This window comes from Orcinus orca, chromosome 16 (assembly GCF_937001465.1).
Source record: "Orcinus orca chromosome 16, mOrcOrc1.1, whole genome shotgun sequence".
NCBI classification, from domain to species: Eukaryota; Metazoa; Chordata; class Mammalia; order Artiodactyla; family Delphinidae; genus Orcinus; species Orcinus orca.
In genome coordinates this window covers 72,153,363-72,169,774 of record NC_064574.1, presented here as the reverse complement: position 1 = coordinate 72,169,774, position 16,412 = coordinate 72,153,363, and the positions used below count along the sequence as shown (strand labels likewise).

General features: G+C 55.1%; 1 protein-coding gene across 2 annotated transcripts; it reads right to left on the bottom strand.

Annotated features, from left to right (window-relative positions):
- Nucleotides 1-2,626: 2,626 nt before the first annotated feature.
- Nucleotides 2,627-15,052, bottom strand: FBRS (fibrosin). Of its 2 annotated transcripts, XM_004268692.4 has the most exons (18): nucleotides 13,503-15,052; nucleotides 13,042-13,221; nucleotides 12,267-12,302; nucleotides 12,117-12,146; nucleotides 11,004-11,052; nucleotides 10,612-10,912; nucleotides 8,941-9,242; nucleotides 8,530-8,735; nucleotides 8,370-8,414; nucleotides 8,003-8,098; nucleotides 7,698-7,766; nucleotides 6,888-6,917; nucleotides 6,436-6,507; nucleotides 6,005-6,125; nucleotides 5,819-5,899; nucleotides 4,832-4,915; nucleotides 4,499-4,706; nucleotides 2,627-4,400 (listed from the first exon to the last, which is right to left on the bottom strand). In XM_004268692.4, the coding sequence occupies exons 1-18, from the start codon at nucleotides 13,956-13,958 to the stop codon at nucleotides 3,812-3,814; spliced, it is 2,955 nt and encodes a 984-aa protein (XP_004268740.2). In that variant the 5' UTR covers nucleotides 13,959-15,052; the 3' UTR covers nucleotides 2,627-3,811. The 2 variants fall into 2 exon arrangements, with proteins under 2 accessions (XP_004268740.2, XP_049556071.1); XM_049700114.1 differs by lacking the exon at nucleotides 8,370-8,414 and having other exon boundaries at nucleotides 13,503-15,050.
- Between the last annotated feature and the right edge of the window lie 1,360 nt (nucleotides 15,053-16,412).

Genomic DNA, 16,412 nt, shown 5'->3' with positions numbered 1-16,412 from the left:
TTCAGCCACTTTGGAAACTAGTTTGGCCGTTCCCCAAGATACTAAATGTAGAGCCACCATATGACCCAGCAATTCCGCTCCAAAGTATATACCTAAGAAAATTGAAAACATGCATTCATACAAAAACTTGCACACAGATATTCACAGCCGCATTATTCGTAATAGTCAGAAGAAACAACCCAAATGTTCATCAACTGAAGAATGGATAAACACAATGTGGCATATCCATAAAATGGAGAATGTTACTTGGCAATAAAACGGAAAGAAGTACTGATGCAAGCTACGACAGGGATGAACCTTGAGACCATAATGCTAAGTGAAAGAAGCCAGTCATAAAAGACAGGTTGAATTGTACGGTATGTGAATTATATATCAGTAAATTTGTTTTTAAAACCCTCCATTTTGCAAATAAGGAAACCATGGCACAGAAATGAGCACACTGCTTAAGATCACACAGCTACTCTGCTGAGCTCATTCAGAACAAAGAAACACATTTCCAAATAGCAGCCTGATGGTGAATGATTTGGGTTTTGTTTTGTATTTCCCCAATGTTGACAGTCGTTTCTGGACTGTCCTTTTACCTCTGCCTAAGGAGCTGCATAAGTTAGGGTCAGAACCAGAGATGGGTCAATGGAAGACAATGGTTATTGAGGATAGGCCCTAACAAGGTATAGCCCTTGGGATTCTTTCCCTTCACTCTTTCTTCTCGTATGAGTTTATTGCTCCTCTCTCACAGTAGCATGTAAGCTCCAGGAAAGCTGGACTTTTGTTTTGTTTACCTCTGTATCCCCAGTCACTAGTTCAGCGCCTGGCATGATAGATGAAGTGAACAGCAGTTGAAAGAATAAGAGGCAGTGCAGACAGGGAATCAGACAGAGGGAGGTTTCTGACTTTGGTGCTGGTGAAACTCTCAGAGGTGGAAATGGAGTAGGGGTGGGGTGGTGTGCAGCATCAGAGATCTGAGGTACTTGCGGGAGAGATCTAGGAGAGGTTGGATATATGTATCTAGAAAATATTTCACTGAGAATTCCATATCCAAATGCTTACAGGGACCAGGGAAGTGCCCTGAATCATGCCAATGCCCCATTCCTAGACAATAGAGTGGAAAGGACAGTGACAATCTGGAGAGAATACGCCCCATCTCAAGTGACAGTCATAGGGAGAGCAGGTACAATGTTAACAGATCTTTGGATTTTTCAAGAGAAGCTGAAAACAAGGACCGCCAGGTGAAATATTGTCTGCAAGCCAAGTTTCTCCTGGTCAACCCGTTTCTGACTTGTTGGAGCAAGGTAGACCTGAGTCCTCCCTAGAAGTCTTGGGCGTGTGTGGTGGTAGCAGAGAGTGTTGGATGCATCTTTCCTAAGGTGATGGGTATACTCGGAACAAGTCGATTCTGGGTGGCTCGGGTGGGAGCCAGCTTCTCTAGCTCTGTTTAGTCGTCACTTGGTTTTTATGATTACATCAAAGAATGATGTTAAGTGTAAAAAGACAGTTGTAAAATAGTACATTTCACAGGATCCCATTTTTTTCATTACATTTTGAGCATACAGTTAGTAAAATAACTGGAAGAACATGCACAACAGTTAACAGTGGCATCTCTGAGGAATGGGATCATGAGGCACCTTCTCATGTATTTCTGTGTATTTGAACTGTTTTATAATGACCATGTATAAAAGAAAAACCAATACTGATTTTTTAAAAATTATAGATCTTTTATCTTTTCTAACATTAACTACCATCCATGTTCATATATATGTGCAGGTAAACACAAATACCAAATGACTGACAGTGGTTACCTTGGGAAGGGTGCAGGGCTGGGGTATGTTGACACGTGAACGGGAGATCTAGTTTTGCTGTCTTTATTGCTTGAATCTTTCTTTTTTATAAAGCATTTTTTAAATTAATTAATTAATTTATTTTTGGCTGTGTTGGGTCTTCGTTTCTGTGCGAGGGCTTTCTCTAGTTGCGGCAAGCGAGAGCCACTCTTCATCACGGTGCGCGGGCCTCTCACTATTGCGGCCTCTCTCGTTGCGGAGCACAGGCTCCAGACGCACAGGCTCAGTAGCTGTGGCTCACGGACCCAGTTGCTCCGCGGCATGTGGGATCTTCCCAGACCAGGGTTCGAACCCGTGTCCCCTGCATCGGCAGGCGGGCTCTCAACCGCTGCGCCACCAGGGAAGCCCTATGCTTGAATCTTACACGCAGTTGACCCTGGGGTATTGATTCCAGGACCTGCCATGGATACCAAAATCCTCAGATGCTCAAGTCCCATAGTTGGCTCTCCATATCTGTGGTCCCACATCCACAGATTCAACCAACCATTGATCATGTGGTACTGTATGAAGTATTTATTGGGAATAAAACCACGTATAAGTGGACCTGTGCAGTTCAAACCCGTGTTCAAGGGTCAACTGGAATATGTACTCCTGGACTGTAGAAAAATGTGGAAAACTTCAGTGCCCAACACTCCAATCCATCCATCCAGAAGTAGAACAAATTGCCCAGGTGGGAAGGAGGGGAAAACCTTCATCAGGACATGGACAATATTGTCCTCATCCCTCCCCAACACCAGGACCCAGCCCAATCCCCCCCCAGGTGACCCACACACAAAGAGGAGCCAAGGGGCCTCATTGTAACACTCATTTTTATATAAATATCCGCAAGTCATGTTACAGAATAAGTCCCACTGGGGAAAAAAGTCAATGTTATGTTTTTGTTAAACCAACCCCTGCCTTCTAGGTTGGGCCCCAGCCTGGGGGCACCTGCTGCTTTGGGAAGGCTGGGGCTGCTGCCAAGAGGCTGCTGAAGAAGCTGCCTGTGTTGCCCACCCCCGGGCCAACCCCCTTCTTTGGTGTGTGGTACATGGTGACCTTCTCTGGCCCCCCTTAAGGAGCCTGCGGCAGGGTTCTGGGGAACAGGGTTCTGGAGAGCAAGGCCCAGGAATCCTGGGGGCACTTGGAAATAGAGTGGGGGGGACCAAGCCACTAAGGTGGAGTCTGAAGCTTAGAGGTTGCGCCTTTGGGGATGGGGGCACACAGAGGTAACAGGAACAGGTGGGGGGAACCTGGGCTGACAGCCAAGCAGGAAGCACTTGCCCTTCTCTCTAGCCTAGGTACCCAGGTCCCTTTTCCTGTTGGTCCACCTCCTGCTGGGCCCCAGATTTCCAGGGATAAGCCCTGGGTTCCTGCCTGTTCCCTCCCAGCTCTCCCCACTGCAATCCCCCCTCCCCCCACAGAGAGGCCAGAGGCTAGGAACACAGCACCAGTCTTAGGATTTAATTAACCAGGAAGGGGGATTATTGGGAGGGGCACCCCTGTAAAAATGTACAAAAGGTCTGGGGGGCTATGTGGAAGAGGAGATAAATATGTACATGGAACCCCCCTTCCTTTAGCCCCTCCTCCCCCAGCCCTGAGAGGGCATGAGGACTTGGGTGGTAGGTGAAGAGGAGGGGGGCACTTTGGCCTCTGGCTTAGTGAGCCCTTGGGGAGGCAGGCCAAGGGCCTAGGGGCCCTCAGAAGGGGCGATGGTGCACCTCAGGAGATCACGAGCTATGACCTCTGAAATGACCCCCACTCTCATGTACACACACACCTCTCTAAAGGCTTGTGACCTCTGCCCTCCCAGTGACCCCAAGATCCAACTGATGCTTGATCCAGTGGGGTTTGGGGCTTACTGCTCCCAGATTCCACGACCTCAGAGGTGGCTGGTGAGGTCATGACCTCTGCCCTCCAGCCCCGGCTTGAAACCTCAGCTCTAGGACCTTGTCAAAAGAAAAGGGGGATGGAGCTATGCCCCTGCCCCTCCCCTTCCCTCACCTGTCAGCCCGGGCTGGGCCAGGGGCCCGAGGTGGGGAACTAGGCCGAGGGGCGGGCACAAGCGGAGGTGGTGCCCCCAAAAGGGCTCCTGGCGGGGTCTTGCTGAGAAGGTGAGGGGTTCCCGGGGCCGCAGCTGGTGGCGGCGGTGGAGCCAAGCGGCTGTATAGCAGGGGATGGGCAGGCTCTAGACCATAGAGGCGGGCAGCAGCCACAGCCCCTGGTCCAGTCAGCTCCTCACCCGCCTCATAGAAGCGGGGTGGCCTAGAGAGGCGAGGGGGCCCTGCCAACCAGGCTGGCTCCAGGAAGCCAGCACAGCGCTCTGGAGGACTAGGGCCCAGAAAGGGGGGTGGCCGGGGCCTCTCAAACAGCAGGTGAAGGCCTTGAGGCCCGGTGGTGGTGGCAGCGGCAGCGGCAGCGGCGGCGGCGGCGGCGGCAGCAGCGGCGGCAGCGGCAGCAGCAGCCTCCTCCTTCCGCTCTTCCTTTACCCGCACCGATTCCTTGGCTGGCCTGGCCCCTTCCTCGCCAGCCCGTGCCTTGGGAGTAGCAGGAGAAACTCGGAGCTGGGGCCGTGAGAAGGGGAGGTCCCTGGGGGCAGGGAGGAGAGGATGAAGGTACTCCGGAGGTTGGACTGAGGTAAGGGAGGGAGGAGGGCAGGGCAGGTGGGGGCTGGTGGGGAAGCACACCTGTCTTTCTCCTCCTTAGTGAGAGAGGGCTCCCTCCGCTCCACAGGCCGCTCCTTGTCTGAGCCTGGTGTCCGGGCGGCCTCAGGGGGCCGGACCCAGGCAGGAAAGGCCAGAGGACTGCGGTGCAGGCGGCCCCATGGGTCTGGCGGGGAGGCGAAGGCTGGTGGGGCCCCTGGGCTTTCTTTCTGGGCAAAGACGGCGCCGGAGTCTAGACAGAAGACAAAGTAGAAAGTGATGGGAGCCAGGAGTGGGAGGTCCCACTCAGGCATCCTCCGAGTCCCCTGCCTGAGCACAGGAGCCCACTGCCCCCACCCCACCCCGCCCAGCACTCACTGAATGTGGGGCTGCCCAGGCCTCCAAAGGCCCCGTTGGAGAGGGCAGCCAAGGAGGCGAAGCTTGTGGGACGCCCAAAGGGATCTGTAGGAGAAAAGGGGGATGGTCAGAGCATTGGGCGGCCGGCTCTGAGCAGGCATCAAGGACTGGCAGGGAAGAGGCTGATCACCAAGCAGGCCCCAGAAAAGCACTGAGCTTTAAGGTGCAACGTGTTGTTTAACCTCACAAGCTCCATGAGGCAGACGGGAGCATTCCCACTTAAAGATGATTAAACAGGCTCAGAGAGGTGAAGTAACTTGCCAATCAATGGTCATCCTACCAGTGAGTGGAACCCCCAATCCAGGGCCTCTGACTCCAGAGGTCAGGCTCTTACCCCACAGCCCCCGACACCAGCCACCCAGACCAGCTCTACAGCAAGCCACTCGCCTGAAGGCCTCAGCTAGCTTCCTCCCACCTGCATGCAGGGCTGCTCCCAACCTGACCCTAACTTCGTATATATGTCACATAGCCAGTCAGAACATGTAACTAGCAAGCTGCGGGAACCTCACAATTTCCTCTTCTAGGAACACCTTTTCCTAGGCCAGCCGGCTCAACTCCTCCTCGCCCATCCAAACCCAGGATAAATCTCCCCAAGAAGCCTGCCAAGATCACTGGGAGCCAGTGACCATGCTCTCCGCTGGGCCTGCACAGCCTTCCTCCACCCCACTCTCCCAGGTGGCACACTCCCCACTACCACTGGCTAGTTTCAGAGACAGTGACTGAGCTGTCAGGGATTGGCGATTACTCTGCTCTTCCCTATCCCATTTTACAGAGGATGAGATCAAGGCTCAGAGGGGGTAGAGTAACCTGCCCAAGGTCACAAAGCAAGTGGAACCAGGTCTACCCTCCATTCCAGCTGCCTCTCAGGTCTAACTTCTATCCCCAGCTTAACACTTCCTGGAACTCAGGGACAAGGCTTAGGTTGCCCAACATGCCTTTGGCTCTTACCAATGTGGGTGCTGGGGCTCAGAAAGGGTCCGTGGGCCCCGGGAGCTGCCGTGAAAGGGTTGGCTGCAGCGTGGACGGCACCTGGGGCGGAGAGGCGGGAGATTCTGATGAGGCTGAGTGGACGCAAGGTGGGCCTCGGGCTACAGGTGGGCAACCTCAGGCCCAGAGAGGGCTGGCCAGACTCACCAGTCGCAGTGAAGAGGGAGGCGGCCGGGTGGGAGAGCTCCTGCCCAGGGGGCAGGGCCCCATAGGGCCCCGGAAGGCAGGGCAGGAGGTCGTTCCGAAAGTCAAGCTTGTGGGAGTCGCCCTGCGTGGGACAGGGAGAGGGGCAGTGAGTGAGGAGCCAGGTGTGGTCCCGCTCTTGCTCTTCCACCCCGAGGCCCCCTCCGAGGGCTGCCTGGCACCAAGACAGGGCTTGGGTGGGCCTCTGCCTCTCTCAGAGCCTTCTCTGACCACCCCCCAGTTAGCAAGAGAACCTAGTGCTAACTGTGGACTTGCTCAGGCAGTGACCAGGGACAGGAGGGAACATTTCTGGCCAAGATTCTGCCAAGCTCTGCTGAAGGTAGACGCCCAGAGCTCAGGCAGGCCCACTCTCCCCAGCCCTCCGGCCCCAGTACCTTCATCTTTTCCTGGTGTCTCAGGATCATGTAAGCCACGCGCACGTGCATGGCACACCACTTCCCTGGTTTCTGCCGCCCCAGAAGGATGACCAAAGGGAAAGGGAAGGAAAGAATGTTCACTCATCACCCACTCCAGACCTGGCCCTGGGCCCAGCCTTGCCACACAACGTCCCCACTCATCACCCCTACACCTGAGGGATGACTAGGTTCATTTCACAGCCTAGGAAACTGAGGCTCAGAGAGATAAACTGTCTTGCCCAAGGTCCCACGGCCAGCTGTGTCTGAACCCAGGTCTGCGGTTTGCAAGCCTTTCGCTTCCTGCTGTTCCACATCTGGCTGCCTCCACGTCTTGGGCTTCTTGCTTATTCCCAAGCAAGACCCTCCCCTCACACAAACACCCTGACGCCAGCCCCCAGCCTCATGCAGCCTGAGGTCCTCACCAAACTCACCCTCAAAGGTGGCCGGAAATGGTCAGGGATCTGGGAATAGCAAAGCAGAGATTGGCAGCAGTTCAGACCTGTTTACTGACCTGGGCACCTCATCTCCACAGTCCCCAATGCCCCCCCAAACACCTCCCTGAGACCGTGTGCGGCTCCCTCAAACCTTTCCTTTCCCCATCTCTCCCACTCCAGGCACCTCCCCTCCAGCACCAAGTTACTGAACCTGGCTCCAAGGAGGTGCCCTGCTTGGAAGGCTGTGGAGTGGGTTAGTGGGCAGGCAAGACAGGTTTCTCAGAGAAGAAGAGTAGCTATCTGATAAACAGCTTTATATAATGAAGATCTGCTTAAGATTTCTTTAGAAAAAAGCCTTTACTATTGTTAAAAGAAGCTGGAAAACCTCTGGTCTAGTCTCTCCTTTAGGAAACAGATCCTGTGCTTTTCAAGATGTTCCCAAAGCCCTGGGCTTTAAGGCTGCTCCCCACGTCACTTCACAAAGAAGCAGCTTATCTTTTCATTGTTTTATGGACAGAACTTCCTGGTATGATGTCATTTGAAAAAATGAGTGCTGTGACTTAAAAAATTTGAAAACCCCTACAAAAACCACCATCCTAGGAATCTTATTTCTGGGGCGACTTCATGAAATTCCTATCCCTCATGCCTAAGAAATCCTTCATTTATAGAAATTCCCTCTTCTCAGGTCCTCAGAGACACCCCTGACCATATATTAAAGGGAGGAATCAGTGGTTCACTCTCAAGTCAACCCTGCTCTCCCTCAACAGATCTTCCAGCTGCCCGAGGACCTGCCTTGGCCCCCCTCACCTGTGTCCCCTTTTGGGGAAGCCCGCTCGGCACTGGCCCCAGTCGTGGTGGCAGCTCGGGGTTCGTGCTCTGGGAAAGGGGAGTGGAGGGATCAGTCAGGAGAGCTGACACCAGGCATAAGAGGGATCTAAAACCAAGCTGGGGGCTGGGACAGGGAGGGAGCATGGCTTTGGAGAAACCTGGGTCCACAAGGGGAGGGCAGGAGGATGGGCATGGTTTTGGGGAATGGGAAGGTAAATGGATCCAGGGATATCCGGGTTTGTAAGGGGTGGGAGGTGGTGGTGTCGTCTGGATTGGGAGCTCACCTTGGGCTGGAAGGCCCCCTGCAGGGAGCCAAAGGAGACAGCCGGCGGGAGGCCCGGAGGTAGGCCGGGCACTGCGGGAGGGAAGGCCGTGTACGGCTGTGGAGAGAAGGGGACTAGTCCAAGCTGGGGGTGGAGGTGCAGCCCATCTGCGGTCTGCCCATCAGTCCTCTGGCCTCCACCCTAAATCCCCCCCAGGGAGCTCTCCCAGGCTCAAGGCTCTTGCTTTTGAAGCTGAAGACTGGACCCCAACAATCAGGGCCGCACGCATTGATGCATCCATGCCCACACACCACACACACCACACACCCACACCACACACCCACCCACACACCCACACACCCACACACACACACTCTCACACACTCACATTATGCCGGAAAAGGCCTTCCATCTTTCCTGGATATTTCTCAAACTAGGGAAGAGAAGGGAAGAGTAAGCTGCCAGCCAGGAACCCAGGGCCTTCCCCTGGAAGCCATACCCTCCCCCCAGGTCTCTGAGCCTCATCACCGGCCCAATGAGGAGCTCACCATGTGGGGGCCGTGGGGTGGCAGCAGGCCCGGGGGGTAAGGGGTGAAGTGCTGGTGGGTGTGCTGGTGGGTGTGCTGGTGCTGGTGGTTGTGCTGGTGGAACTGGAAGGCCAGGGGCCGGGCAGAGCCCCCTGCCCCCACCACCTCGGGGCCACCCTGGGCATTCAGGTAGCGAGAGTTCAGGTCCTGGCCGATCAGGTCCTGCTCTGTGGGAGGGGAGGGGGAGAAGGCTTTAACATCTGTAGCCACCGTGTCAGCCTCCTTGGGCCCGGGTGACTGGCCTTCCCTTCTGGCTTTGGGCCGCTCCCTCCTCACGCCCTGCTGCTTGCTAAGGTCCAGATGCCCCGAAGCCAACTGGGCCCAAGCCCGGGGCCATGGCCCCCCACCCCCCGGCCAGGACCCCAAACTCACCAGAAAGGGCGTTAGCGGCTGAGGCCCCAGGGTGCCCTGGCACCTGCAGCAGGGGAGGGGGCGGGGGCAGGGCGGGGCCAGGGGAGAATAAGGAGGGGTGGGGGGGTGGGGGTGCGGGCCGCAGCCCGGGTGGGGGGAAGCTGTGGGTGGACAAAGGCAGGGGCAGTGAGGGCGTCGGGGGCCGGTGGGTGAGCTGCGCGGACGAGGAGGAGGCAGATGAGGAGGAAGAGGACGAAGAGGATGATGAGGGGGGAGGCTGAGCCACGGGAGGGGCCGGGGCCTTGGGGGGCGGCCGTGAAGAGCTGGGGAGAGAAGTGGGGAGATGAGTGAGGGGTTGGGAGGTGCCAGCTCTGACGGGAGGGGGTCAGAAGCCTGGGCGATACCTTGACCCTGGTTCTCCAACATGGAAGGTGGTAGAACCTGGCCCCCAGGACCCCCACCCGCCGACCCGGAGAACCCAGCCTCAGACTGAGGTACCTCCCACACCCAACAGCCCCCTCTCTCCTTCTCTAGGTCTCTTTTTCCACACAGCTGCCTCTGACGCCTCTGGCCACGTGACTTTCCCTTTTCTGACTCGACCACAGCACAAAACATATCGTTCACTTTGACGCTTAATTATGACAGGCCACCTGGGTTCCCACCCTAAGACAGTGGAAGCAGCACCGCCCTGGCCTGGCCTAGGAGTCAGGAGACCTGAATTCTAGGCCCATCTTGCCATTAACACCCTGGGTGACCTTGAGCAAGTCACTGCCCCTCTCTGAGCCTTAGTTTTCCCAATAATAAGAGAATGATAATGATGATAACAATAATAACAAAGACAGCATCGATGATAATAACAGTGTTAGTGATTCTTACCCTTTAGTGAGCACTTACTGTAGGCCAAGTGCTGTCACCTGCTTTATATGCTAATCCAAGTCTCCAACATTCCACATCACCTTCCCAATTGCTGCCGCATCCATGGAACCCCCTGTACCGCTTACTTCTTTAACTTAACTCAGTTTGTTTTTAGTTAGCCTCACCAAGCAGTAACACGTGAAATAAAGGGATTGAAGAACTATTCATATTTTTTTAAAGCACATCAGAGCTGAAAAAATTTTACTCGCATAACATCTAAAATGCACTTACATACCACTAACAAAGAGCGTACACACTTTGGGAAACACTGCATTAATTCGTAATTAATCCTCACAACAGCTTTACAATGAAGGTACTATTATTTCACTTTACAGAAAGAAGAAATCAAGGCTCAGAGAGGTTAAGTGACTTGTCGAAAATCACACAGCCCTTAAGTGGCAGAACAAGAATTTGAATCCAGGTCTGACTGACACCAAAGCCAGCACTCTTAATCATGATGTCAGCATTTCCCAAAGTATGTCCCAAAGAACACTATACCTAGCAGATGTGCCTTGCGAAAATGTCTCACCAGCAAATAAGATTGGGAAACGACACAAACTGGATTCCCCTCTATGTGAATATATAAGGGTTCTGATAAGTCCTGTAGTAATCTCTTCAGATGTGTTCCACCCAGCATCTCTCAAACTTTTTAGCCTCCGAATCCCTTTTCAAGTCATATCCCACAGGTACCATCCCATATCCCAGCCACAGAATGCAGGGGCTGACACCAAAATGACCAGGCCTTTCCAGACCAGGCCAAACCCCTGGACCACTCACCTGCCAGTGCTGAGGTCCAGGCTGCTGCCATAGGGGGAAGTGCGGAGGCCGAAAGGCGAGACCCGAAGCTGCAGCTGGGGCTGGGGTGGGGGTGGCAGACTGGGGGCGGCCGGCAAGGGTGCAGGGGGTGAGATAGGAGGCCGAGGGGCCGGTGGAGGCGGTGGTTCCTTCGGGGGGAAAGGCACTAGCAGCGGGTCGGGCCCTGGGGGCTGTTCCTGGCTCCGCTCCAGGCCCGACACTTTAGGGACTACGGAGAGTTTTGCTTCACAGTTCCCATTGAAGGCGCCATGGGGGCCCGAGGCTGTGAAGGCAGGACAGCAGATATATTCAGTTGAGGTCCACGCTCACCCAATTTCCCTCCCTTGTCTCCAACCCCAGCCCTTGGGACCAACCTTTGCTGGTTGAGACAGTAAAGGACGGGTCAAGGTCATCATCGGAGACCTGGGGAAGAAGGACAGGGACAGGGACAGGGTCAGGTTCTGGTCAGGTCGGGCCCTCACTCAGGAAGGCCAACAGCCTCTGGAGTCTGCTAGGAACTGGTAGTGGTGACAAGTCTATTCCATCAACTTAGCTGAAATCCACCAAAGATTGTGGGCTCTAGGGGGCCCTACGCTTGGGGAAAAGGGTAGAGCAACTGAGCCTGAGAATCTGATAGGCTGGGAGGACTGAACTGAGGCAGCATGGAAGTAGCAGAGAAACAAGCAAATCAAAAATGTCAGATATCACTAACTGCTGGCTCAGATGCCTACCTGGCTTACAGATTTGTTTGGTCCATAAACGTTAGCAAAATTCTTAAACTAATTGCTTATATTTAGAAATCTGGAGATTCCTCATTAAAAACTCAGACTTGCAGGTTCTCTTGAGAATGGGCCGCTATTCTCCCAATAGTGGCTGCCCCGTTTGGATAGACAAGTACTATTTGTTTCACCACAGTTCCTGTCCAGCCAACTTTTTAAACTACAGCAAGACACACATCAGGGAGTACAAATTTAGTTAGTTACAGGAGTACAGCACCAACCGTTAGAACACTGTTTCAAAATTAGCACATCAGCCCTAAGAATAAAATGAAATATACCTTTACAGGATATATTCTTAAACTGACTACAATGGTTTAGTGTTCTCACTGCCATGACCATCGTCTCAGCTCAGACTCTAATCTACAGGAACAGACTAACGGCTAGCAGGAAGGACCAACTGGATTCCACAGCCACTCCAGGTTTCCGTGGAGAACCACTGGTATCTCCAAGGGCTTTGGAAAGGATGGCAGAGCAAGGCATGGGCCTTTGATTCTTTGGTCAACTGGCTCTAGTTACCAAATATAATTTGTCACTTACTTTCTCAATCCCTGCCTCATACTTCCTCCCTAAAAATCTAATTCTGGCTCAACCTAACACACGTTCCCCACTTAAGGGGAGACTCTGTCTGCTGCACAAGGAAACTTTTAAGCTGCAGTTCATTTTACGAGCTGTAATACTGCCCACCCAACAAGTTCTAGCCCCACTCACCCTCTCGTCCAGATCGCTTTCCGCGTCACACTGGGGAGAAGGAAAGACAGAGGTGTCACAAGAGGGAAGAGGAGTGGGGGCAAAGGTTGAGAGGGGAATTTCAGACAGGGAGCGAAAGGGGAGGGGCTGGTACAGGTGGAGAGCACTTACTATGTATCCAGCTTCCGGAGAATGACGGGAGGAGGCCTGAGAAAGACCAGAGTCCAGAGGTAAGGGAGGCTGACTGGCGAGGCCTTTGGATAAAGTCTAAACTGCCCGGCAAGGCACTCAAGGCCCCTCATGACCTATTCTCAATCCCTTTCTACTGCCCACCCTTGTTCTCAATGCTCTGGCAATTTTTCAAATATACCAGATTCTCACATCTCTGTGTTTTCGCCCAAAACAACTTAGCCCTGTTTCTCTTCTTAGCAAACTTATGACTATCCTTCAAGGCCTGACTAAGACATCCCAGGGGGCTTTCCCTAACCACAACCCTCCTCCCATCCCCCAGACAGAATGAGTGGCTTCCTCATGTGGGCTTCTGCAGCATCTCTCCCAGATCTCTGCCTTCTGTTGCTTCTCAGGTTTTCGTCTAGGTAATTGCTCAAAGGCTGCTTCTTTCCTGCTATACTGACACCGACTTGAAAAGGTGGTCAGACACCATATCTAACTTATGATTCAACTAAGTCCCTTTGCTATATTTCTGAATTATCAATATGTTTTGAAGCAAACATAGTGTCGGCCAAAAGCAGGCAAGTCTGACTGCGGACATGTCTTTGTCAGACCTGGATGGGGCAGTGGAAGCTCAAATTTGCTCTGCCTTTCTCTTTGCCCTTAGAGACTGGGGTCACTGTTTACCATTAGCAGCACTGCTGACGGAAAATGGATCTACGTGAAGAACATTCTGCAAAGAGTTTTAAAGGACAGGGATTTGGGACAAGCTCACCTCTTTCCTTCTCCGCTTATTGGGCCATTTTCGGGCCCGATCCCCAGAGGGCCGGCCAGGCTCTCGATCAGAGCTGTCCCCTGGTTCCCCAGTTGCCCCACTGGAGCCCCCCCTCTTCCGCTTCCCAGAATGCTTCAGCCGATGCTCCAGTCGCTCTGGGGGCTGAAGAGACGCATCCTTCTGTGGAGGAGAAGGTGGAACTACAGTAGATGGAGAAAGGAAAGCTCCGACCTCTCTAGGGGTGACCAGGCTACCAAAGTGGCTCTCAGGCCAGGTAACCTGGTTGGTCCCTGGAGACTAGCTCTACCTCCTCCCACCCCAGGGTGGGGCAGCAGCCTGGCCAGAGGAGCCGGTTGCTCTGGTTTGGGGTGCCAGCATTCCCCCCTCAACTCCACCCCCTCCAGGCACCGTACTCTTCTCTCTGGCCCTCTGAAAAGGTCCCCGGCCCCATCAGGCCCCACCTGCAAGGCCTCGAGGCTGGCGAAGCTGGCGATGGCGAAGCCATCGATCAAGTCCTCCTCTTCTTCTTCTTCCTCCTCAGGCTCCTCCTCAGCCTCCCCATCGTCTGCGCCCCCCTCCTCCTCCTCCTCCTCTTCCTCCCCGCGGCTGCCCGAGCCAGCAGGCCGCTTCCGAGCTCGGGGTCGCGGGGGCCGAGGCCTAGGACGCGGCCGCCGCCGTCTCGGGCCTCCGGGCCGCTCTCCAGACGAAGCTGACGACCAGGGCCTGGCGGGCGGCGGCGGCGACGACGACGACGAGGAGCCGCGCGGGGCGGCCAACAGGGCCCGGGGCGCGTCGCCGCCGGGACCTCGGCGGCGCCGCTGCTCCCGGTCTCGGTCTCGGCGCGAGCAGCGCCGCCGCCGCCGCTCCCCCTCAGCGGCCCAGCCCGGGCCCGGAGCCGCGGCCGCTGCCGTCTCCATGGCGACCGCCCTCAGCGCCGCATCCGGAGGCGGCGGGCCCCGAAACGGCCTGTCCGGAGGCCCGGGGTCGCAGGCGCGGCGCTGGCGGCTGCACAGGGACGAGAGGGCCACGGCTTCCCCTTTAAAGCAGGATCTGCTGGCCCCGAGCTTGCCCCAAGGCCAAGGCCCGGGGAGCCGGCGCCGCCCCCGGGGCGACAAGCCTGAGAGCCCCCCCTGTGGGGCCGGCGGGGCCGAGACGGCGAAAACGGGGCGGTCGTCCCTTTAAGGCAAGGCCTCAAGCTGTCCAGCCCCTGGCCCCTTTAAGACGACCCAACGGTGTCCGACCGGCCTAGTTCGGTGGCCGCCCCCTGCCAGGGGTCGAGACAACTCTCCCCGAGGAAGAGGAAGGGCCACCCCTTTACCAGGGGCCGAAAGCTCGCCCCGAAACGCAGACCTCCCCTTTAAAAGTGCCTCAAGTCCGCCGGCTAAAAGAGGCCACCCCTTTAAAGAGTCCAGGGTTCTCCAAACACCAGGCCACCCCTTTAAGGGCTCGGGAGTTAGTTTCTAGTCCTCCACAAGCGGCCACTTCCCCTTTAAGTTGAATTTAAAGGACTTCTTGCGTGGGGGAGAAGTGGCGGTGAGAATTCCCACTAGCTCCACTTCTCCCAACAGTACAGTTCTCAATTTGTCAGCATCTGGTTCGGTGCCTTCCCCTTTAAAGGCTGGCGTTGTAGTCCGCCGAGATCAGTGGCCACCCCTTTAAGGAGATTTAAAGGGGCCTCTTCCAGGCCCAGCTCTTCCAGCCTCCGCCTCCGGTCGCCATGAAAGGCGCGAGGGGGGGGGGCGGGGCCGCGGGGGCCAGCCCTCCAAAGCCCCGGATGTGAGGCAACGGTGACGGGTAAAGCTTGTCTGTCTGCCGACATAAAAGTCTCTTCCTCCTTTCCTCCGTCTCTGTCTGACTTGCGTCTTAAGGGATCCGAAACGGCTGTTGGGCAGCGAGGGAACTCCAGCTCACCCTCCTGTCGTCTCCTTTGGAGTCTTGGGCCTCTTCTCCGCCAGGACTTCCCTGCCCCTCCTCCCTCTTCCTTCTCAGCCTACGCCTCTTTCCTCTCTCGGCCTCCTCCCACTCTCCGCCCCCTTCCCCCTCACCCCTCTACAGCCTTAGTCGTTGATAGGTTGAGAAGTGTACGTCAAGACGAAGGGCGGAGTCAAACTAGGGGGCGTGAGTAATATGTAACCGCCCTCAAATCTTGGATTGGGTATGTCAGATTAGCTCCGCCCTTCATCAAGTCTTGTGACTCGACTGGTTAGAAGTAGGTGCTTGGGGCGGTTCTCCAGATGACCCCGCCCCTTCCTGCTCTTCGTTCATTGGCCCGTCTCCTGACGGCGTCAAGGCGAGGATCTGGATGTAGTGCGCGAGGCCTAGGGGACGGTTGGCCGCTGGGCGGCGCGCGGTCGCGGAAGGTCCCAGTCGACAGCCAGCAACGGCTTCTCTCCCTTTCCGCTGCTTGGCTTAGCCCACAGGCAGCCTGGCTTCTCGCGCACGCGCGTGGTGATACCACCATCCGGCTGGCAGCTCAGCGGGATCCCCTGCCGTGCGTGGTGGCTAGAGCACGCGGCGTGCTTTGAGAGCGCCAGCCGCGCGGGAAGGAAACCGCATCCCATTTATCGCTCGGTGCAGTGGGAGAGTGCTGGCCTGTGGTCTCCGCGTGCTAACAAGAAAAAAACAGTGCCGGGCACCTCCTCACATATTAACTCATTTGACAATGAGGAGTGTCTTAGAAAAGTACTGCTATCGGCCCCATTTTACAGATGGAGAAGGGAATTGATGCACATTTAGTTTCGTAACCAAGATTTGGACTCAAGAAGCTTAGCTCCAGGCTGTGCTCTTTACCACTGCTCTGTTCTGCCTCTAAGTTATGAAAGATGTACAGTGCCGCTTGTGTCCTCTGGTTGCCTGGGTTACCCTTTTAATGTGGACATTACACTGAGAGTCAACTTGCTTTTCTTATGTATAAAATGAGTATAATTCTCACAGGGCTATGTGTAGGTCAATTACCTGTGACAGGTTGTTGTAGGTGCTTAATTACAGCTGATTACTCTTAGCTCTTGAATCCAGCAGCAGGTTCCTGGCCTGCGTGTTAGGAGGAGCTCAGGACCATCTTGAACAAGGCCTTAGTCCACTCTGGGACTTTCAGTCTCCTGTGTTTTGCTGCGCTGCGCAGCTTGCGGGATATTAGTCCCCCGACCAGGGATCAAACCCGTGCCCCCTGCAGTGGAAGCACGAAGTCCTAACCACTGGACTTCCAGGAAATTCCCTCGGTCTCCTCCTTGATGTAAGTGAACTGAGAGAACCCTGACCAGGGTCACATTAGCTTCTGGAGCATACTCAGAAGTATCCCTCCACATAGGAAAATTCTCAAATCAAGAGGGTATCTCCAATGACCATTCCTTTACCCCCTCCCTATATCCAAC